Source organism: Dipodomys merriami, unplaced genomic scaffold (genome assembly GCF_024711535.1).
Source record: "Dipodomys merriami isolate MVZ:Mamm:240054 unplaced genomic scaffold, mDipMer1.0.p SCAF_447, whole genome shotgun sequence".
NCBI lineage: Eukaryota > Metazoa > Chordata > Mammalia > Rodentia > Heteromyidae > Dipodomys > Dipodomys merriami.
Window position 1 is genome coordinate 793,371 of NW_027206010.1, and position 22,320 is coordinate 815,690.

At 40.6% G+C, this 22,320-nt stretch overlaps 1 protein-coding gene and 1 non-coding gene across 2 annotated transcripts in view; both read left to right on the plus strand.

Moving 5' to 3' along the window:
* LOC138808218 (heat shock 70 kDa protein 4) overlaps window positions 1-22,320 on the plus strand; it is a 49,046-nt gene that overhangs the window by 6,392 nt on the left and 20,334 nt on the right. The window contains exons 2-7 of the mRNA XM_069994209.1: window positions 6,205-6,262; window positions 8,089-8,229; window positions 11,250-11,372; window positions 14,053-14,152; window positions 15,822-15,955; window positions 18,103-18,347. Of these exons, the coding sequence (XP_069850310.1) occupies window positions 6,205-6,262; window positions 8,089-8,229; window positions 11,250-11,372; window positions 14,053-14,152; window positions 15,822-15,955; window positions 18,103-18,347 (801 nt within the window). The remainder of the gene's footprint in view (window positions 1-6,204; window positions 6,263-8,088; window positions 8,230-11,249; window positions 11,373-14,052; window positions 14,153-15,821; window positions 15,956-18,102; window positions 18,348-22,320) is intronic.
* Trnaa-ugc (transfer RNA alanine (anticodon UGC)) lies at window positions 10,328-10,391 on the plus strand. The gene has a single exon. It is a non-coding gene; the product is annotated as a tRNA-Ala (tRNA).

The window sequence follows — 22,320 nt, forward strand, 5'->3', positions numbered from 1 at the left end:
AAAAAAAAAAAAGGAAAATTTGGTTTTTGTGGAAGAATAGATTTGGATTTGGGTATGTGTGTGTGTTCTGGGGCTTGAATTCAGGATCTGGGTGATATCCCTGTGAGCTTTTGTGCTTCAACTAGCTGGCATTCTACCACTTTAGCCAAAGCTCCACTTCCAACTTTTTGCTGGTTAACTGTGGGATAAGAGTCTCATGGAGCCAGGCCTCAGTGGCTCAGGCCTATAATCCTAGCTACTCAGGAGGCTGAAATCTGAGGATTGGGATTCAGAGTCAGCCCGGAGAGGAAAGTCCGTGAGAGTCCTATCTCCAATAAAGCACCAGAAAACCAGAAGTGGTGTTGTGGCTCAAGTGGTAGAGCACTAGCCTTGAGCTGAAGAGCTGACAGTTCCCAGAGTTCAAGCCCCATGACCAACCCCCCCTCCAAAAAAAAAATCTCATGGACTTTTCTTCCCAGGCTGTGTTCAAATAAGATCTTTAGAGCTCAGCCTTTGAGCATCTAGAATTATAGGAGTAAGCAACTGGTAACCTGGCTGGATCTTGTTTTTATGCAGATTCTGATGTAGGTTTGCTTAAATATGAGAGTAGAAAGGAGATGCAGGTTGACTGGTGTCTATACCACAGGTCAAATTGTGCATGTAACATCTGGATTTAGTGGAGTCTTACCCAGAAGAGGTCCTTGCCTTTCCACCAAATCTAGGTTTTATTTTAGCTGATGTTGAATGCCAGCAGTATGGAGGTACATAGAACATAGCAAATGGAAATAGCCAGATGCTAAATGAAAGTACATTTATTACTAGTTAAAAAAAAACAAACTGGAGCCAGATGCTCTTGGCACATGACTGTAATCCTAGCTACTCAGGAGGCTCAGATCTTTGGATCGTGGTTCAAAGCCAGCCTGTACAGGAAATTCCATGAGACTTATCTCCAGTAAACCACCAGAAAACCAGAAGTGGTGCTGCGGCTCAAGTGGTAGAACGCTCTCCTTGAGCTGAAGAGCTCAGGGACAGTGCCTAGGCCCAGAGTTCAAGCCCCAAAACTGACAGGAAAAAAAAGTAGAAAAGTGCAGGATATGATAAGAGTGTAAGAGGAAACTTGATAAAAGCTGAATCTGGAGTGGACAGTTGGAATGTGCTCTGAAATAAGTGCCTCTCAAGACCTGCAAGATGAGTAGTTACCATGAAGTCATTGTCACAGTGGGTCTGAGAAAGCATTGTTCCTGGCTGGAGAGAACTCAGGGGGGAAACCTGAAGCCAGACAAGCTTGACATACTTGACAGGTTGAGATTGTGGCTCCTCGTGGACCACTTAAGGAAATGGTGAGATGAGTTTGAGCAGGTGTGCAGGGCACAGTAGATAATAGCAGGGTTTTGTAAATCATGTTGTCTTTTTTTTTCTGGGGCTTGACCTCAGGGCCTCTCACTTTGTTTTCTTCACTCAAGAATGGAGCTCAAGGGCTGGGAAGGTAGCTCAGTGGTAGTGTTTGCCTTGTATGCTTGAGGCCCTGGGTTCATTCCCTCAGCATCTCATGAGCAGAAAAAGCAGGAAGTGGCGCTGTGATTCAAGTGGTAGAGTGCTAGCCTTGAACTAAAGAACTGAGGGACAGCGCCTGGGCCCAGAGTTGAGGCCCCATGACCAACAAAAAAAGAACGGAGCTCAAACCATTGGAGCTACAACTCCGTTTTTGTTTTTTTTTTTTTGGGTGGATAATGGGAGATGGAGTCTCACAGACCTCTCTGCTTGGACTGGCTTTAAACCTTGACCTTTAAGTCTCATACTCTTGAGTAGCTAGATTAAAGGCATGAGCTACTGGCATCAGACTGAAGTGTTTTTATACATTGTATAGGGGTGTGTTTGTGTTTGTGTTTGCGTTGTTTCCCAGTCCTGGGGCTTGAACTCGGGCCCAGGCACTGTCCCTGAGCTCACTCCCTTTGCTCAAGGCTAGCATCTTCCACTTTGAGCCACAGCACTACTACTGACTTTTTGTTTATGTGATACTAAGGAATTAAACCCAGGGCTTGATGCATGCTAGGCAAGCACTCTTACCACTAAGCCACATTCCCAGCCCCCATTCTCAGCCCCCATTGTATAGTTTTAATAGAACAGCAAGAAGCTACCTTTCAGATTCTACAGCTCTGTGTTTTAACAATATGCAAAACTTAATTAACTAAGGGTTTGCTGTATTTTATTTAGAAACTGCAAATCTGAAAAGTGAGTGTTTGATATTAACTTTTGGTACTTTATAATTCAGGGCGGAGGCAGTAACCAAAGACTCTTGATTAAGTCAGGATCCATTTCCATGTTAGTTTTGTCTATAGCTCTTAACTTGGGAGTTGCTGTTGTGTGTTCTCTAAAATACTTTATTTTCTAGAAAATGAATTAGAGCAACAGTGTATAATGAATAGCTTTTTCTACACACATAAACTACTTTTTAAGTCTATGCAACTGCAGTTATTCATAACCTATAGGAATGTCTATGAATATTTGGTCAGTAACATCTCTGACCCAGCAAAGGGAGAGCAATACTGTTCCCTGGCTGAAAATACTTTTTTTTGACTTAAAGTTTAGAACAGAAGGTTTTTGAATGTAAAATTAATTTATTTCCTGTAGTGTCAGTTTGCAGTTTGAAATGGAAGCAAAGTGTGTGAGCACTCCTGAGGATTGTACAGCATTAACATGTGTAGAATAGAAAAGATCCCTCTTGTCTAGAGGCGTAACTGATCAAGGAGGAAATAATAGTAAATACAGTACCAAAAGTACATTATGGAAAAGATTACAGAGTACAAAGTTAAAATAATGTTCAGAGACCTATGGAGAAGTATGTCAGTGGGGGCTGGAGTGATCAGGAAAGGCACACTACGTAGAACTTGAAAATAAGATGAGACTATGTGAACAGAAGAAGGATTGCACTAGTCTAAATGAGTTCTAGAAGAAGTACGGGTGAATATAACAGGGTTGGTAGGAGTCTTTTGGTCTTGATAACAAATCCTGGACTTTAATTATTTACTAGCTGTTTATAACCTGAGTTGGTTCTTCCTGTATAAAATTGGGTCAGCTAGAGTTCTTACAGTATTTGGGTGTATCAAGTATAGAACACTTAGCACACTACTTGGCATATGAAAGCTCTGTAATGAAATCTGTGAGACAAGGGAGCTTGACCTACTTGGATGAAAGGTGTGCATGCAGACTGTGTGAAAATTTTGGAAAGTTCCTGGGAAGGAGTAATTGACAATTAAAAAAAATACGCTCACACTTGTTCATGTCAAAAATCTGAGAGTAGCTGGGTGCAAGTGGTTCACATCTGCAATCCCAGCTGCTCAGGGGGATGAGATCTGAGGACTGTGCCAACCCAGGCACAAAACTTCTTGAGATTCTTTGTTTTTTTTTGTGTGTATGTGTGTCTGGTCGTGGGGCTTGGACTCTGGGCCTGGGCGCTGTCCCTCAACTCTTCAGCTCAAGGCTAGTGCTCTACCACTTGAGCTACAGCGCCACTTCCAGCTTTTTTCTTTTTGCTTATGTGGCAAGCACTCTACTACTGAGGCACCTTCCCAGCCCCCCTTGAGATTCTTTATATCTAATAAACTACCAAAAAGCTGGGAATGGAGCTGTGGCCCAAGTAGTAGAGCAAAAGCCTTGAGAAAAAAAAAGCTTAGGGACAGTGCCCAGGCCCTGAAGTCCTAGGGCTGCTCCCACCTACCTGCCCCACAAACCTAGAGTATTTTGAGAAGTATATTTGCATGGAGTATTTCAATTTAGGTATTTCAGTTCTCTTGTTTTAGAATTTACTGGGCATATTAAGATTGAAGAGGAATATTTACTTAAATGCCAATAGTAGCCACTTACAGTGTGGAGGGACAGTGTAATTTCAGGTATTCTTTAAATTGTATTTTTTTTCTTATATTGAACTTGTATCAGACTACAATTTAGTACTAGTTCTAACATTTAACTTAATCTTTTTGGACTTCTCAGTGAAATATTAGGATTATTTTTTAAACATGAATTTTTAGTTTCAAAACAATTTAGTGTTTTACCTATTGACTTAATTCAACAAATTAATCCTTCCTATTTTCCAGTTGTCTTTTTTTTCAGTCCTGAAGATTGAATCCAGAGTTACATGCTTGCTAGACAAGTGCCCTTAATACCTGAGCAATACAGTGAAATCATTATTTTGTTTTTGAGTTTCCCTAACTTTACCCCTGCCTGGCTTCAAACTGCCGGGCTTCAAATTTGTGGTCCTGCTTGCCTCTATGTCCTAGTACGTAAGATTACAAGCATGCTTCATAGTTGTTGTTGTTTTGTTTGTTTTTTGTTTTTTTATGCCTGTCCTAGGGCTTGAACTCAGGTTATGGGCACTGTCCCTGAGCTTTTTTGCTCAAGGCTAGTGCTTTGCCACTTGGGCCACTTCTGGCTTTTTTGATGGTTAATTGGAGATAAGAGTCTTATGGACTTTTTCTGCCTGAATTGGCTTTCAACTGCAATCCTCAGACCTCAGCCTCCTGAATAGCTAGGATTACTGGAGTGAGCCACTGGCAGCTGGCCTTTTTTTGAGACTGGGTCTAACTATATAACTCAGGCTGTCCTGGAACTTGTTTTGTAGCCTCCAACTTAACTCCAGCCTGTGTTCCTCCTGCCTCATAGTCTCCCAAGAATTATAGGTATTGCCACCATACCTCAAAGTGTATATCTTTTTTTCATTAATTATTGGGACTTGAATCTAGGGCTTTGGACATGCTAGCCAGACATTCTGCTACTGAGCTGTGTGTGTGTGTGTGTGTGTGTGTGTGTGTGTGTGTGTGTGTGTGTGTGTGTGTGTGTGTGTGTGTGTGTGTGTGTGTGTGTGTGTGTGTGTGTGTGTGTGTGTGTGTACATGTGTGTACACATTTGAACTCAGGTCTTGGGCACTGTTCCTTAGCCTTTTTGCTTAAGGCTGGCACTCTGCTTCTTGAACATACCTCCACTTCTGGTTTTTTTGCTAGTTAATATGAGATAAGAGTCTCACAGTTTCCTGCTCAAACTGGCTTTGAATCATGATCGTTATCACATCTCAACCTTCTGAGTAGCTAGGATTATAGGTCAGAACCACCAATGGCTAGCCATGGGCCATCTTAAAAACAATAGCACCTAATTGGTATCAGGCACTTGTAATCCTAACTACTCAGGAGAGTGAGACCTAAGGATCACGGTTCAAAACTAGCCTGGGCAGGAAAGTCTGTAACACTCTTATCCCCAATTAACCACCAGAAAGACAGAAGTGGCACTAAGGCTTAAAGTGGCAGAGTGCTGTCCTTGAGCGAAAAAGTTCAGGAACAGTACCTAATTCAATGACCAAAAACAAAACAAATCAACAACTAATTGATTGATGGGTAAGTATTGTTTTATAGTGGGATTTTGAATGTTAATCTTAAAGAATTAGGATGGTAGACCTGGCTTGTCCACTTCGTGGTATTCTAGGCAATTTCTGTCACATTAGACTTATGCTTATTTTTAGACTATAAAGTCTATTTTTTGTTGTTGTGGTTGGTTGTGGGGCTTGAATTCAGGGCCTAGGTCTTGTCCCTGAGTTCTTTTTGCTCAAGGCTAGCACTCTACCACTTTGGGCCACAGCGCCACTTTTTTTGGTGGTTAATTGGAGATAAGATTCTCACACTTAGCCGGGCGCTGGTGGCTCACGCCTGTAATCCTAGCTACTCAGGAGGCTGAGATCTGAGGATCGCGGTTCAAAGCCAGCCTGGGGAGGAGAGACCGTGAGACTCCTATCTCCAATAAACCACCAGAAAACCGGAAGTGGCGCTGTAGCTCAAGTGGTAGAGCACTCGCCTTGAGCTGAAGAGCTGAGGGACAGCGCCCAGGCCCAGAGTTCTAGCCCCACGACCGACAAAAAAAAAAAAAAAAAAAAAAAAAGATTCTCACACTTTCCTGCCCAGGCTGGCTTTGAACCATGATCCTCAGATCTCAGCCTCCTGAGAGGCTAAGATTACAGACATGAGCCACCAGTGCCTGGCTGATAGGACTCATTCTAAGATAGCCCATTCCATGAACAGTTTAACTCAATAGAAAGGTCAAAATCATAGTCATATTGTGTACCATTAAAATGTAGTTTTTAGAAAATTAATAAATCTTGCCTGCAGTGTTTTTTTTCTACAGTGGTTTTGAATGTAATATTAAAATGAAAGTTGATTCTTAAATTTATGCTTTATCTTCTAGGGCTTGCATTTCTTTTGGTCCTAAGAATCGGTCTATTGGAGCAGCAGCTAAGAGCCAGGTAGAGTTTTGATTTTTTTTTTTTTTCCCTAAATTGACTTATTTCTCTGGTTCCTCTGTTCTTTATCAGCTTTGTGTAGTACTGGTAGACCTTACGTGTAAGCTGACAGAGACAGACCTGAACCATGTTTTCATGGAGTGAGAAGTAAAGAGCTTTCAACTAGCAACAGCAGTACAATATGTTTAATGAAAACTTCTGGTATTTTTTCCACTCTGTTTCTTTGGGAATGGGGAAAAGACATAGTCTCACAGTATAGCCCAGATCCTTTTACCTCAGTAGTAAGAGTGGGATCCAGAGTGTTGGGATTATAGACTAAGTATTAATCGCAACAAGCCAAAGATCAAAACAAAGCAAGGTCAGGCAAAGAAAAGCTGCTTTGATCTTGATATTTGAAATGTTCCCTGATGTCTGTTTTGTTGGGCCTTTCATCTTATTCTTAAGTTCATTACTGATCTTTGTTATTCAAGTTTTTTGAAGGATATTTAGGGACTTGTCATTAGTTTTCTTTGCAAACCAAGAACTTGAGGTATGTGCTGGTTTTTGAGTAAGTATGGCAAGAATTTTGTTCAACCAAATATCGAAGGTGGGGCTGGGAAGATGGCTCAGTGGTAGAGCGCTTGCCTTGCATGCCTGAGGCCCTGGGTTCGATTCCTCAGCACCACATAAGCAAAAAGAAAAAAGCCGGAGGTGGCACTGTGGCTCAAGTGGTAGAGCGCTAGCCTTGAGCTGAAGAGCTGAGGGACAGCGCCCAGGCCCAGAGTTCAGGCCCCACGACCGGACCCAAAAAAAAAAAAAAAAAACAAAAAAATATCGAAGGTGTCCATAAAATTAAAGAGTTATATATTTTACCTTGTGGTTCAGACTGGTAGAACTTGTCTTGGGACCAGGTAAAACCTAATCTATGGAAAAGGTGCTCAGTCAGTTTTTTTTATTTTTTGTTGGTTGTGGGGCTTGGACTTTGGGCCTGAGCTCTTCAGCTCAAGGTGAGCACTCTCCCACTTGAGCCACAGCGCCACTTCTGTTTTTTTGTAGTTCACTGGAAATTAGAGTTTCACAGACTTTCCTGCCTGGGCTAGCTTTGAACCGTGATCCTCAGATCTCAGCCTTCTGAGTAGCTAGGATTACAGGAGTGACCCCCCAGCATCTAGCTTGATCAGTTGTTTTTTCATTTAATTGGGTATTTTATTTTTCTTTGTTGTTAATTGGTATTGAGTATTGAACTCAGGGTTTCATTGTGTTAGGCTGTCATTTGAGCTACACCTCTAACTCTTTGGTGGTTGTTGTTGCTGTTTATCCACTGTGGCTTGAACTCAGGGCTTTTCACTTTTGCTTGGCTTTTTTACTCAAGGAGGGTACTCTGCCACTTGAGCCACACCTCCATTTCCAGCTTTCAATCTCATGGACTTTTCTGTTTAGGTTAGTTTTAAACCTCAATCCTCAGATTTTAAGTCTTCTGATCAGCTAGGATTATAGGCCTGAGCTACTGGCACTGATCTTTAACTTTAATTTCTGAATTGATGAACTTGTTTCTAGAACGTTTGAGCCATAAACTAGGCAATACTTGAAAGCTCATAGTCATTCATATGTGTTAGAAATTTAAGAACAGACTCTCCCTCTCCCCCCAGTGGGCTTGAACTCAGCCTGGGTCCTGTCCCTGAGCTCTTTTGCTCTAGGCTAGCACTCTTACTCCTTTGAGCCACAAAACCACTTCCAGTTTTTGTGGGGTTAATTAGAGAAGTAACTGAACCCTGTAAAAAATGCTTTTTACTTTAAAGTTGTTAAAAATTTTTTTTAAAAGTCTTTTATTCTGATATTCTTTCCCTTAGGTAATTTCCAATGCAAAGAACACAGTCCAAGGATTTAAAAGATTCCATGGGCGAGCATTCTCTGATCCTTTTGTGGAAGCAGAAAAATCAAACCTTGCATATGATATTGTGCAATTGTCCACTGGATTAACGGGTATAAAGGTGAGATTCTCAAGATAATGTCTTATGATTAAACAGCAGTATTTACTAGCAGTAAAGGTATACAGCAGTGTCTTTATGATACAAACTGTAAATACTAAACAGAAAAACTTCTGCTTGTAAAGACTAGATTTTGCTTTTTGGTATTGGAGTTTTAACTCAGGGCTTAGGGGCTTGCACTTGTTAGCATGTACTTCTTGAACCCTTTTTTGCTTTGGTTTATTTTTCAGATAGCCTTGGACCATTATCCTCCTAACAGATGATAGGAGTAGGCTACCAGGCCCAGCTTGGTTTTTGAGATGGAGTCTTGATAACTGTTCCACTGGGCCTGTATAAAAATAAGCAAGGTCCTTGTATCTCCACCTTTAAAAAATTGTGTGTGTGTGTGTGTGTATATATATATATGTATATATATGTATATATATGTGTGTATATATATATATATATATATATATATGTATATGTATGTGCTTTTATACACACATATAAAATCTTTTTTTTTTTTTTTTTTTGGTCGGTCGTGGGCTTGAACTCGGCCTGGGCGCTGTCCCTCAGCTCTTCACCTCAAGGCGAGTGCTCTACCACTTGAGCTACAGCGCCACTTCCAGTTTTCTGGTGGTTTATTGGAGATAGGAGTCTCATGGTCTCTCCTGCCCGGGCTGGCTTTGAACTGTGATCCTCAGATCTCAGCCTCCTGAGTAGCTAGGATTACAGTCGTGAGCCACCAGCGCCCGGCTATACACACATATAAAAGCTTTAGGTCATTATACAAAGTAGTTGCCATTCGACAGAGCAGTTTATGGACAGTGCATCCTGATCAATGTCACCCCTTTCAACATTCTCATCCATTCCTCCCAACCTACCTGTTTTCTTAAGTAGGATGTGCATTGAATTTTGTTGTTGTTGTTGTTGGTTGTGGGGCTTGAACTGAAGGCCTGGACACTGCCCCTCAGCCTCTTTGTGCTCAAGGCTAGTGCTGTACCACTTGAGCCACAGGGCCACTCCTGGCTTTTTCTGTGTATGTGGTGCTGAGGAATTGAACCCAGGGCCTCATGCATGCAAGACAAGCATTCTACCACTGAGCTACCTTCCCAGCCTCCACTTCTGGTTTTTGAGTCTCGGGGATTTTTCTGCCCAGGCTGGCTTCGAATTGTGATCCTCAGGTCTCTGTCTCTTTAGTAGTTAGGATTACAGGTGTGAGCCACTGGTTTCCAGCTTGAATTTTTGACTGCATTCTCCACTTCACCTTTTGAGTAGATGGTATTACAGGATTGTACCACTATGCTTGACCACCTAGCATGATATGGATGGTGTGTGGGAGCTATTGGTGGTGCTGCTATATGCATTGTAGCCTAGAGTGTGAGGGTTTGAAGTTGACATTGCTGTTGGTGGGGCAGCCACTTTTCTAGTATGTTTAGGGAATGACTGGCAGAGCAAGTGTAAAGAATCCTGACTTTCAAGTCATGAGCCAGGTAAGGTTATGTTTTTGGTGATGGGTAGATTGGAAAGAGGTTTGTTCTTTTGGGGAAGAGTGAATTTTGTCTTTAATGTTGAGACATCTTGAGAAATCCCACTGTGAAGAAATAGCGAACTGATCACACAAAAGGGGTGAGAGACTAGAAGGTAGGTAGGATAAGACACAACTGCCTGTTTTATTCAGAGATAATAAAAGTAATTCAGAAGCGTATGTGAACTTTTTAGGCCAGGTGAGTTTATAGAGGGATTTGGTATTTGAAACATCCCACTTTTAGATGTAACCATAAGAACAGTCTTAAAAAACAGCAGATATTAATGAAATACAAGAACAAATCAAGGTACTAGTGACTATATAGCTGAGAAGTTATTTGAATTTAGAAAGGAAAAATTCTGTAACTTAAAAAGTGATCACAAGTTTACTTAAGGTACAGTTGGCATAAGGGATGAAGCTTGAGTGCACAAGAGAGAGGTGAAGAGGTGCTAAATAAGAAATAGAATGGATGTTTGCAGATGAAGTCAGCACAGCAGGAAGCAAAGTGAGACTGGGAGGAGTATCTGGGGAAGCAGTAGGTACTAGTACAAAGGGAAGGAACTGACTAAGAATTAAGCAAATAGGGGTTGGGAAGGTGGCTCAGTGGTAGAGCGCCTGCCTTGCATGCATGAGGCCCTGGGTTCGATTCTCAGCACCACATAAGCAAAAAGAAAAAAGCCAGGAGTGGCACTGTGGCTCAAGTGGTAGAGCGCTAGCCTTGAGCTGAGGAGTTGAGGGACAGCGCCCAGGCCCAGAGTTCAGGCCCCATGACCGGACCAAAAAAAAAAAAAAAAAAAGAATTAAGCAGGTAGAATGGGTACAGTTTAAAAGTTGCAGTGAAAGCAGCATCTTCAGCCTCCCAAACTTTAGTATGAAATGTAATATATTGTTAAATGCTAAGCTATGATCAGTTATTATTGACTGGAGTGAGGAGAAGGTGCACTCTTTCTGAGTTGGGGTAGTTGCTAAAAGAAGACAGCAACATTTTCTTTGCTGGGTGGCATTTCTGGAATAAGGCATGTGGGATGGATTATTTTAGGCACTCTTTCATCATTTAACATTTATAACTCTTACCAAGGTTTCAGACTTTCATCCGGGTCAACAAGTATTTATTGTGACCATCTAAGTGGTATTATGGTAAGTTAGACAAAAATACTGCTTAGATTAGATTAGATTTTATTGGGAGGTGAATAATATAGTAAACACAGTAAGTCAGACACATGTCAGATGTAAAATAGGGTGGAGTGGTTCATAGTTATACTAGTTTGCTTCTGTGTAGGTAGCTGTCTTAGTTTTGTTTTACTTTGCATCTTCCATCTCTTGAGTATTATGATTAGAAAGCTTGTTAAAAAGCCAAAAGTAACCTTCAAGTAAATATTGCTTACAAATAGCTTTATTCAGTTCCCTTTTACAATCTTACACTGATGATTTGCAAGGCATTGTTTACTTTAGGTATTAGGATTAGGTCATGACAAAGTACCATAAGTCTGGATTCTTTTTACTTGTATTTTTGCAGGTTACTTATATGGAAGAGGAGCGAAGTTTTACCACTGAGCAAGTGACGGCCATGCTTTTGTCCAAACTGAAGGAGACAGCAGAAAGTGTTCTTAAGAAGCCTGTTGTGGATTGTGTTGTTTCGGTGAGTTTGGTCACTACATGGCTACAGAAGCAAAGAAAGAAATGTGTTAATTGCGAGTAAAATTGTTTTTATCTCAGGCTATAATAGTTATTTTAAGACTTTTCCGAGCCAGGTACTGCTGGCTCATGCTTGTAATTCTAGTCTGAGATCTGCCAGTGATGCTTCAAAGCCAGGCTAAACAGAATAATCTGCGAGACTGAAGTAACCATCAGAAAGCTGGAAGTAGCTGAGTGAGGTTTAAAGCCAGCCTGGGCAGGAAAGTCCATGAGACTTAATCCCCAGTTAACTGCCAAAAAGCTGGAAGTGAAGCTGTGGTTGTGTGGTGGGGTGCTAGTCTTGAGCAAAAAAGCTTTGGGATAGCACCAGGCCCTGAGTTCAAGCCAGCATGGGAAAGAGAGTCCATGAGACTCCTAGCACCCAGGCACTAGGTTCAAGCCCCAGGACTGGCACATATATACAAAATAGCTGGAGATGTAGGTGTAGCTAAAGAGGTACAGTGTCAGCTGTGTGAAAAAGCCAAATTAGAGCATGAGACTCAAGTTCAACCTGCAGTACCAGTACCTCCCCCCCAAATTCTCCAAAGAAATAATCTCTTTCTTTCTCCTCCCTCCTCCCTCCTCCCTCTTCCCTCCTCCCTCCTCCCTCCTCCCTTCTCTTCTTCTTTCCTCTCTGTCCTCTGTCCTCTCTCTCTCTCTCGTCATTGGGAGTTAAACCCAGGTCCTTGACTTGCTTTAAATATGCTGTCTTTTTTTCCTGTTTGCTGTATATATCTCTAGTACTAAAAACAAGATAGCAGTAGATTTTGTTTTGTCTTTTCCATATCCGTTTAGTGGGAAGCCTAGCTATATGTAGGTTTGTGCTTAAAGTGCAGTGGACTCTTTAGAGGTTGTTGAAATATGGATGGCTAGATTGGCTTTGCTGATGAGTCCTATGTCTCCATTGTTTTCTGGTACTTTATCTGTGGGGCCTCTTTTGCCTTAAGTTGGTATGTTGATTGGCAAATAGACTGTTTGGCTTTTTTACCCTTGCTAATTTGGTCGAGTCACCAGCACTGGCAGTAATAATTGATAATAGCTGTGTACCACATTCTGTGGAAGCAAAGAATAAAAATACTGCACTAGAAGCAGATTCAATAACCCTGATGCCTTCAGTGGCTGGTTGATGCAGTAGGTCCTCTGTTAGGTGCTTCCTACCCCTCTTCAGGTCTCCACAAGTCTCCCAGATTTGATCCTATTTTTCCATTTAGTGCATTAGCTTTGATCCTGAGTTATGCAGAAGAAAAATTTATGTAAAATAGTGAAATAACTCAGCTTTTTCCAGTTATGGGATCAAATTAAAAGGTGATTTGCCAGATTGGGAAATGCGGCTTAGTGGTAGAGTGCTTGCCTAGCATGCATAATGCCCTGGGTTTAATTCCTCAGTACCACATAAACAGAAAAAGTGGGAAGCGGCACTGTAGCTCAAGTGATAGAGTGCTAGTCTTGAGCAAAAGAAGCTCAGAGACAGTGCCCAGGCCCTGAGTTCAAGCCCCAGGACTGGCAAAAAAAAAAAAAAAACAAAGGATAATATGCTAGGTCCTGAAGACTATACTGAATTGTAGCCATTTGCTAGAGGAATCACAGGATTCAGCATATAGATGAGCTATAGCTGAATTTTTATTTATAGTGAAAGCACAATATAAAATTAACAAAAGGTGCCGGTCGCTGGTGGCTCACGCCTGTAATCCTAGCTACTCAGGAGGCTGAGATCTGAGGATCGTGGTTCAAAGCCAGCCCGGGCAGGAGAGACCGTGAGACTCCTATCTCCAATAAATCACCAGAAAACCGGAAGTGGCGCTGTAGCTCAAGTGGTAGAGCGCTCGCCTTGAGCTGAAGAGCTGAGGGACAGCGCCCAGGCCCAGAGTTCAGGCCCCACGACCAACAACAAAAAAAAAAAAAAAAAAAAAAAAATTAACAAAAGGTAATATATCTTTTCTGGAGGAAATTAAGCACAAGATTTTAAGAGTACGTGCTTACTTTAGGCATAATAGCATATCTGAAGAGACTTCCATCCAGAAAACTACCTGAGTCTAGAAGTCCAGGGGTTTTATTTTGGTGGTCAGTCGCATAGATGTACCCTGTGCCTAGCATATATCCAAATTCTAGGCTCCTCGAGGAACAACAGGCAATCAGCTCAAAAAATGACATTGTTTGTTTAGACAATTGAGGTATAGTGAGCCACTTTTAATCAGTTAGGAATAGTTTTCTGTCCATTTAAGAGACTTTATTTAAAAACTTCATTTTGAGATTATTTTCTCTTGTGAACCAAGGTTGTCCTCAAGCTCACAATTTCCTTGCCTCAGTCTCTGGAGAGCCAGCCTTAGGGAACTGTTTATTAATCGGATTTCTAGATGTCAAACTTCATAAGCAGGCCTTTGTAAAGATAGTGTGTTCTGTGGCTTTTGTATTACAATAGTATCTCTTGTTATTGTGATCTATTTAGTACATGTTGTATAATGCTGTACATTGTTGTCCATTGTCCCAGTACTACTGAAAGAATGCATATAACATTTTCTTTCTAGTTTAGAATACTTTTTTGATTATATACAGAATAAATTGCTATAGGTATTTAAGAGTATTCTTAGATTTTACTAATTAAAATGATGTTCATAGTTGTACAATAAACATAAATTATGTTGTAGGTTCCTTGTTTCTATACTGATGCAGAAAGACGATCAGTGATGGATGCAACACAGATTGCTGGTCTCAATTGTCTGCGATTAATGAATGAAACTACTGCAGGTAAGAAGGAATTATGTAACTATTACTTTTTGGTTGTTAAATTTTGAATCTTAAAATCTTGACTTTCTTTTTTTTTTTTTGGGTCTGGTCATGGGGCCTGAACTCTGGGCCTGGGCGCTGTCCCTCAGCTCTTCAGCTCAAGGCTAGCGCTCTACCACTTGAGCCACAGCACCACTTCCGGCTTTTTTCTTTTTACTTATGTGGTGCTGAGGAATTGAACCCAGGGCCTCAGGCATGTAAGGCAGGCGCTCTACCACTGAGCCACCTTCCCAGCCCCTTGTTATTTCTTTTGTTTAGAGGAATGCCTTCTTTGCTTAACACCTGTATCATAAGTGTTTTTGGACACTATGTCAAATATAAAAAATTAAGTCCATTAGTATTTTTTTCTGTACCCTCATAGTATTTAACTTAGTTACTTGTTTGGGAAGGAACACTCTTATTGTCTGTGTGTAGCAATGCTTTGGTTCTTCTTTCTGAGTTGTGGACTGGTAGGATTAGAGAAATGGGTATCTTAGTGACTAGATATTTGGGAATGGCACTAAAGTAGTAGAAATTGAAGCAAGTATGTTGGGGGAGAGGAGGACTTGGAAAGTCCACCAGAGATGTTAGGAAGCATGGGTCAACTTTGAAGTTTTTTTTTGGTCAATTATGGAGCTTGAACTCTGCCCCTGAGCTTTTCAGCTCAAGGTGCGGGCTCTACCACTTGAGCCACAGTGCCACTTCATTTTCTGGTGGTTAATTGGAGATAAGAATCTCATGGACTTTCTTTTTTCTTTCTTTCTTTTTTTTTTTTGGGTCCGGTCGTGGGGCCTGAACTCAGGGCCTGGGCGGCGCTGTCCCTCAGCTCTTCAGCTCAAGGCTAGCGCTCTACCACTTGAGTCACAGCGCCACTTCCAACTTTTTTCTTTTTGCTTATGTAGTGCTGAGGAATCGAACCCAGGGCCTCAGGCATGCAAGTCAAGCGCTCTACCACTGAGCCACCTTCCCAGCCCTTTTTTTTTTTTTTGTCGTGGGGCTTGAATTCTGGGCCTGGGTACTGTCCCTCAGCTCTTGAGCTCAAGGCGAGTGCTCTACCACTTGAGCCACAGCACTACTTCCAGTTTTCTGGTGGTTTATTGGAGATAGGAGGAGTCTCACGGTCTTTCCTGCCCGGGCTGGCTTTGAATGGTGGTCTTCAGATCTCAGTCTCTTGAGTAGCTAGGATTTTAGGTATGAGCCACCGTGCCCCACTTAATTGTTTAAAAAAATTTTTTTGTCAGTTGTGGAGCTTGAACTCTGGCCCTGGGCCCTATCCCTGAGCTCTTCTTGTTCAAGGCTAGTGCCCTATCACTTTGAGCCACAGCTCCACTTCAGGTTTTCCCGATGGTTAATTGGAGTCTCATGGACTTTCATGCCTAGATTGGCTTTGAACTGTGATCCTCAGATCTCAGCCTCCGGAGTAGCTAGGATTACAGCCATGAACCACCAGCCCCTGGCTCAATTTAACCTTATTTAACCTTTTGGGGGTTAATGTTCTTCATGAATAAATTAGTCAGTGCTTACAAAGAATTTTAGTCTATCTAAAACATGGCATGATATAACTCTATTGACCACATATAAACCTATTTTTTCTACTTAAGTGAATTTTATTGTTTAGATGATGTGTTGAATTAATTTATTTTTTGTATAGTTGCTCTTGCATATGGAATCTATAAGCAAGATCTTCCTGCCTTGGAAGAGAAACCAAGAAATGTAGTTTTTGTAGACATGGGACATTCTGCTTACCAAGTTTCCATCTGTGCATTTAATAGAGGAAAGCTGAAAGTAAGTATACTGTTTTCCAGAAGACTATATTAAGACTATAGACACATTTTTGAGGGCTAAAGCTAAAATACTTGGTTGAAAAATTTTGTTTGACTAATGGAGTCTTTCTGTGAGCCAACTGAGTTGGAATCTAGGTATTGTAGGGCAGAGTAGGGGTTGTGAGCCTCAAGTAATTTATTGCAAGTTGCCATGATGTGAAATAAAGTACATAGACTTTGAGGAAAAACTGTTAACATCCCTGAGTCTTAATTTTCTCATAATATAGATAATACAGGAGAAGCAGTGTTTACCTTGCAGGCTTATGAGGAGGATTCTTTCAATGTATTCCCTTGGTGTGTTTTGCCCTGATGATTGGAAGGATGGTGAAAAGGACTTACTTAGCTTCTTGATTGACTGGTTCTCTACTACTTTACCCACACCTCCAGCCTGGCATTTTGGTGGTAATTTGGAGATGATATCTCTGGACTTTTTTTGCCTAACCGGCTGCAGACTGCAATCATCTGGATTTCAGTTTCTTGAATAGCTGCCCATTGGCACTTAGAACTTTCCATAACCTTTGGATAGGGCCTCAAATTCTTGCCTGGTGGACATCCTTTTGGGGCTGATCTCCTCAATCTCAGCCTTCCAAATAGCTGTATTATAGTCATGAACCACTATGGTGGGCCCTGTTTTTAATCTCTAGATGGAAAATTCTGGCCATAGTTTAAATCCTATGGGTTAGTGACAGATTTTTTTGTGTGCCAGTCCTGGGACTTGAACTTACAGATGAGGCACTGTCACTGAGCTTTTGCTCCAGGCTAACACTATAGCATTTGAGTTCCAGCTCTACTTCTAGCTTTTTGATAGTTAATTGAAGATAATAGTTTCATGGACTTTTCTGCCCAGTCTGGCTTTGAACTGTGATATTCAGATCTCAGCCTCTTGAGTAGGTAGGATTAACAGGCATGAGCCACCAGCACCTGGCTTTTAATTTAAAAAAAAATTTTTTTTTTTGGGTCCGGTCGTGGAGCCTGAACTCTGGGCCTGGGCGCTGTCCCTCAGCTCTTCAGCTCAAGGCTAGCGCTCTACCACTTGAGCCACAGCGCCACTTCCGGCTTTTTTCTTTTTGCTTATGTGGTGCTGAGGAATCGAACCAGGGCCTCAGGCATGCAAGGCAAGTGCTCTACCACTGAGCCACCTTCCCAGCTCCTTAATTTTTAAAATTGACTTATTGGCTGACACCTCAGTTTTCTGAATCTTGTGATTGTCTTTAAAATTAATTGTTAATAATATTTATTATAGAACATCAAAACTTCAAAAATTCTGTAAAGAAAAGACAGTCTCACTGCTCTTTACCAGTTTGATGTATTTAATTGAAGTTTTAAAAAAATGGAATTGGAATCACATTTAATTCTGTGTCTTATTTTTCAGCTAATATAAAAAACATTTCTTTTTCTTTCTTTTTTTTTCCTTTTTTTTGTTGGTCCCAGGGCTTGAACTCTGGGTCTGGGCGCTGTCCCTCATCTCTTCAGCTTAAGCCTAGTGCTCTACCACTTGAGCCACAGCCCCACTTCCAAGAAAATTTCTTAGACATGTGAAATTGTTTGAAGAGACTTACTTGCTTACTTGTATTAATAAGTTTAATTAGATCTTAATTTGCTTCTAATTGGAATGTTGAAAACCGAAGCATTCATAGACTTCTGTATTATATAGAACCCAAATTGTGATTAAGAATGATTTGATCCTTCTAATAGTAAACAGATAGTTAACAGTCTGGCTTTCAGTATTATTCACAGCTTTTCTGCAGTGTGAAGACTAGAAGTGAGTACATGATAGATTAATGTATTTGATCTTGGATATGGAATTGTTACTGGGAAGTCAGTTGCTATAGTGAGAAAAGGGGTGGGTTTGAAATCCACTTCTACCATGTTAGTAGCTTTGTCACCTATAGATCTCATGTGTTTAGATACGTGGCATACACTATAAAAACTAGAACTTAGGATGTCTCTATTACAGTGTAGTCTTAGCAAGGATTATATGATACACATGGCTTTATTCACCCATAATAAATGTACCCCTGATTTTTAAACTCATAACTAAATAGGTGCTATAATAAATTTTAGAATTTATTAGCTATTATGTTAATTATCCTCTTTTCCCTTCCTAAGGTGTTGGCCACAGCATTTGACACAACACTGGGAGGCAGAAAATTTGATGAGGTGTTAGTAAATCATTTCTGTGAAGAATTTGGGAAGAAGTATAAGCTTGACATAAAGTCTAAAATCCGTGCATTATTACGACTGTCTCAAGAGTGTGAGAAACTCAAGAAGTTGATGAGTGCAAATGCTTCAGATCTACCTTTAAGCATTGAATGTTTTATGAATGATGTTGATGTATCTGGAACGATGAATAGGTAACCATATTAATATTTTCATGTTGTGGTAAACTGTGATTTTTTCCCCCCTCATCATCTCTAATTAACAAGTTGTTAAGATTACCATGGTAGTTAATATGATAACTTCATTTCTTTTTCTTTTTCCTTTTTTTGTCAGTTGTGGGGCCTGATCTCTGAGCCTGGGAACTGTCCCTGAGCTCTTCAGCTCAAGGCTAGTGCCCTACCACTTGAGCCACAGCGCTACTTCTGGCTTTTTTCTTTTTGTTTATGTGGTGCTGAGGAATCGAACCCAGGGCCTCAGGCATGCAAGGCAAGCGTTCTACCACTGAGCCAACTTCCCAGCCCATCCCTGAGCTTCTTTTGCTTAAGGCTAGAACTCTACAACTTGAGCCGCAGCTTTACTTCTAGCTTTTTTTGTGTGTGTGATTAATTAGAGGTAAGAGTCTCAGACTTTCCTGCCTGGGCTGGTTTTAAATTCCTATCCTCAGATCTTACCCTCCTGAGTAGCTAAGATTACAGGCATGAGCCACTTATACCTGGCAGATTAAAAAAAAAAACAAAAAATACTTTTTTTTTGATATTTCATATAAATAGAATTGTGAAATATGTATCTGCTTTTTACATTTGTCTATATCATAGAGTGTATCAGTGAGTACTTTTGTTTTTGGCAAGTGGTATTTGATTGTATGAATATACCACATTAGTTTCTACCTTTCAGCTGTTTTGAATAGTGTTCTGGGTATTTGTGGACAAACATTTCTTTGAGTATCTGTTTTCAGTTCATTTAAGTGACTACTTAGGAGTAGAATTAATTTTGGTTCCTGGAATAATTCATTGTTTAACTTTGAGTAATCACCAAAATTAATAAGACTTTTTTTTCTTTTGGTCATTTATGGGGCTTGAATTCTTGGGCCTGAGTGCTGGCCCTGAGCTCTTCAGCTCAAGGTGTGCATTCTACCACTTGAGCCATAGTACCACTTCCAATTTTCTGGTGGTTCATTGGAGATAAGAGTCTCGTGGACTTTCCTACCTGGGCTGGCTTGGAACTGCAGTTCTCAGATCTTAGCTTCCTGGGTAGCTAGGATGACAGGCAGGAGCCACCGGCGCCTGCCGCAATACATTCTTACCAACAACGCATAAGAGCTCCACTTTTTCACATTTTCGGCAGCACTCGTTAGATTTTTTTTTTTATCATCCCAGTTCAATTATAACTAGTTTTTTTTGATGGTTGTTGTTGTTGGTTGAACTCAGGGCCTAGAGGCTATCCCTAAGTCTACCACTTTGAGCCACAGGGCCACTTCCAGTTTTCTGGTAGTTCATTGGAGTCTCACGGACTGATCTGCCTGGGCTGTCTTGAACTGCCACCCTCAACTCTGTCTCCTGAATAGGATTACAGAGGAGTGCCACTAGTGCCCAGATAAGGCATTTCAGTTTTTAGTTCTTTTACTAGGGTTTGAACTCAGGGTCTTGTGTTCTTTCTTGGCTTTTTTGTTCACCGCTGGTCCTCTCTTCTTGAGTTATACTTTTACTTTATGGCCTCCAGTCTCTTTTTGACATTTGTTTCTAATTTCTAAGTTTTTCTAATTTTTTTTGTTGCATTTCTTGTATCATTCTTGTATTAAGACAGACTTTCCCTGTCATAAAATTTGCCATTTTAAAGTGTACATATAGGGCTGAGAATGTATCTTAGTGGTGGAGCGCCTGCGTAGCATACATCAAACCCTGGGTTCAATTCTTCAGTACCACATAAACAGAAAAAACCATAAGTGGTGCTGTGGCTCAAGTGATGAGTGCTAGCCTTGAGCAAAAGCAGCTCAGGGATAGTGCCCAGGACTAGCAAAAAAATAAAAAAATAAAGTGTACATATAATTCAGTTTTTAGTATATTTATACAATTATTTAACTTTGGTCACTTGCTAATTATGGGATTTTTTTTTTTGTCACCCCCAAAGAAACTTGGCACCTATTCTCTCCAAATCTGAAGCAGCTATCAATACGCTTCTGTCTCTAGATTGTTGCTTTTTTGGTTCTGCTCCTGAGGCTTGAACTCAAAGCCTGGGCGCTGTCCCTCAGCTCTTCAGCTCAAGGCTAGCGCTCTACCACTTGAGCCACAGCACCACTTCCGGCTTTTTTCTTTTTGCTTATGTGGTGCTGAGGAATAGAACCCAGGGCCTCAGGCATGCAAGGCAAACGCTCTACCACTGAGCCACCTTCCCAGCCCTGTCCCTCAGCTTTTTTTTTTTACTAATGGTTGGTGCTCTACCATTTGAGCCACAGGTCTATTTCTGCTGGTTAATTGGAGTTAGGAGTCTCAGGGACTTTCTTGCTTGGCTAACTTTGAACTGGGATCCTCAGATATCAGCCACCTGAGTAGCTAGGATGACACACATGACATACTGGCACCTGACAGATAGTTTATTCTTTTGCTCAGTTTCAGATGAAATAACTAGAACTGAAACCAAGTTTTTCTTATTTTTGTAAATTATTAAAAAATGTGTGCTTAACTTTCTGCACTCTGTTTTTCCTGCCATATACCTTTCTTCATCTTTTTCCAATTATACCACTCAGTTTGGATTTTGTTTGTCTTTTTCTTTTTTTTTGGTCGGTCCTGGGGCTTGAACTCTGGGCTTGGGCACTGTCCCTGTGCTCTTTAGCTCAATATGAGCGCTCTACCACTTGAGCCACAGCACTTCCGGTTTTCTAGTGGTTTATTGGAGGTAAGAGTCTCACGGACTTTCCTGCCTGGGCTGGCTTTGAACTGCAATCCTCAGATCATAGCCTCCTGAATAGCTAGGATTACAGGCTTGAGCCACCAGCACCCTACTTGGGTTTTGTTTCTTTCTTCTTCCCCTAATGGCATTAGGGTTTAAACTTAGGTCTAGGCAAGTGCTCTGCCATTTGAGCCACATACTCAGCCCTTGGTTTTTGTATAAAGACTTAGTCCTCTTTTCCTTTGAAAAGAACTTTAGAATGAGCCCATTTTGCTGTATCTAATGGACAGTTATTTGACAATTAATGTAAAGTATAGCTATATACTAAATTGAGGATGAACCATGAAAACCATGCTAATAGCAGAAGCCAGTTGTAAAGGACCAAATACTGTACGTGAAACATACAAAATAGGGAAGTCTATAAAGACAAAAGGTAGATTCATTGTTGCCTGATTCTGTGGGCTTGTTGCAGTGTGTGATATGTGTGAAGGTGGAGTTGGGTGTAATAGCTGAGGATAATGAAAAAACAATTGTTGTAGGGTGTTGGAAATGCTTTGAAACATTGTGGTGATATTGTTTAACTCTGATCCTAAAAGTTATTAACTTGTACTCTTGGAGTGGGTAAATTCTATAACATGTGAATTATTTTCCTCAGGAAACCCTACAACCTCTGCTACCATCTTTCTCAAATCTCCTTTTTTATGGTTTTAATTGGGAACTCTTTGTTGTTGTTTTCCCAATACTTAAGGATAAAATTTAGGGATAGAATTGAGGAATTTTCTTTCTGTTTTTAATAATTGGGGACATTTTCAAATAATGCATATACCTTTGTGATTAATCTTAACATTGCAAAATATACCAGTGTCTTGGCAAGGTTTCCTTAGTCTTGATTTGTAGAAGTAACCACTGATGTGATAGTTTTATTTTTTGATCATAGATTCAATTTATTATAATGACTTCTTTTAAAGGAATCTTACAGTATGTAGTCTCTGTGTGAGATTTCTTTAACTCAAGTAACCTAACACTTTGTGAGAGTCATTTAGTCACATATCATTCCTCAGGTATTTGTGTTGCTGACTACTGTCGCTGTAGGCTTAACTGTTTTCGTCTCTATAAAGCATTAGTTTAAACTCCCAGTGTATACAAGTTCTGATTGCTGTTGGTATTAGCAATCTTTGCCATTCTATTGGGAATATTTTATACTTGATCATTTTTCTTTTTATTGAGATGTAATTTGGAGCAGTTACCCTTAAATGGTATAATTTCGTAATTTTTTAGGAT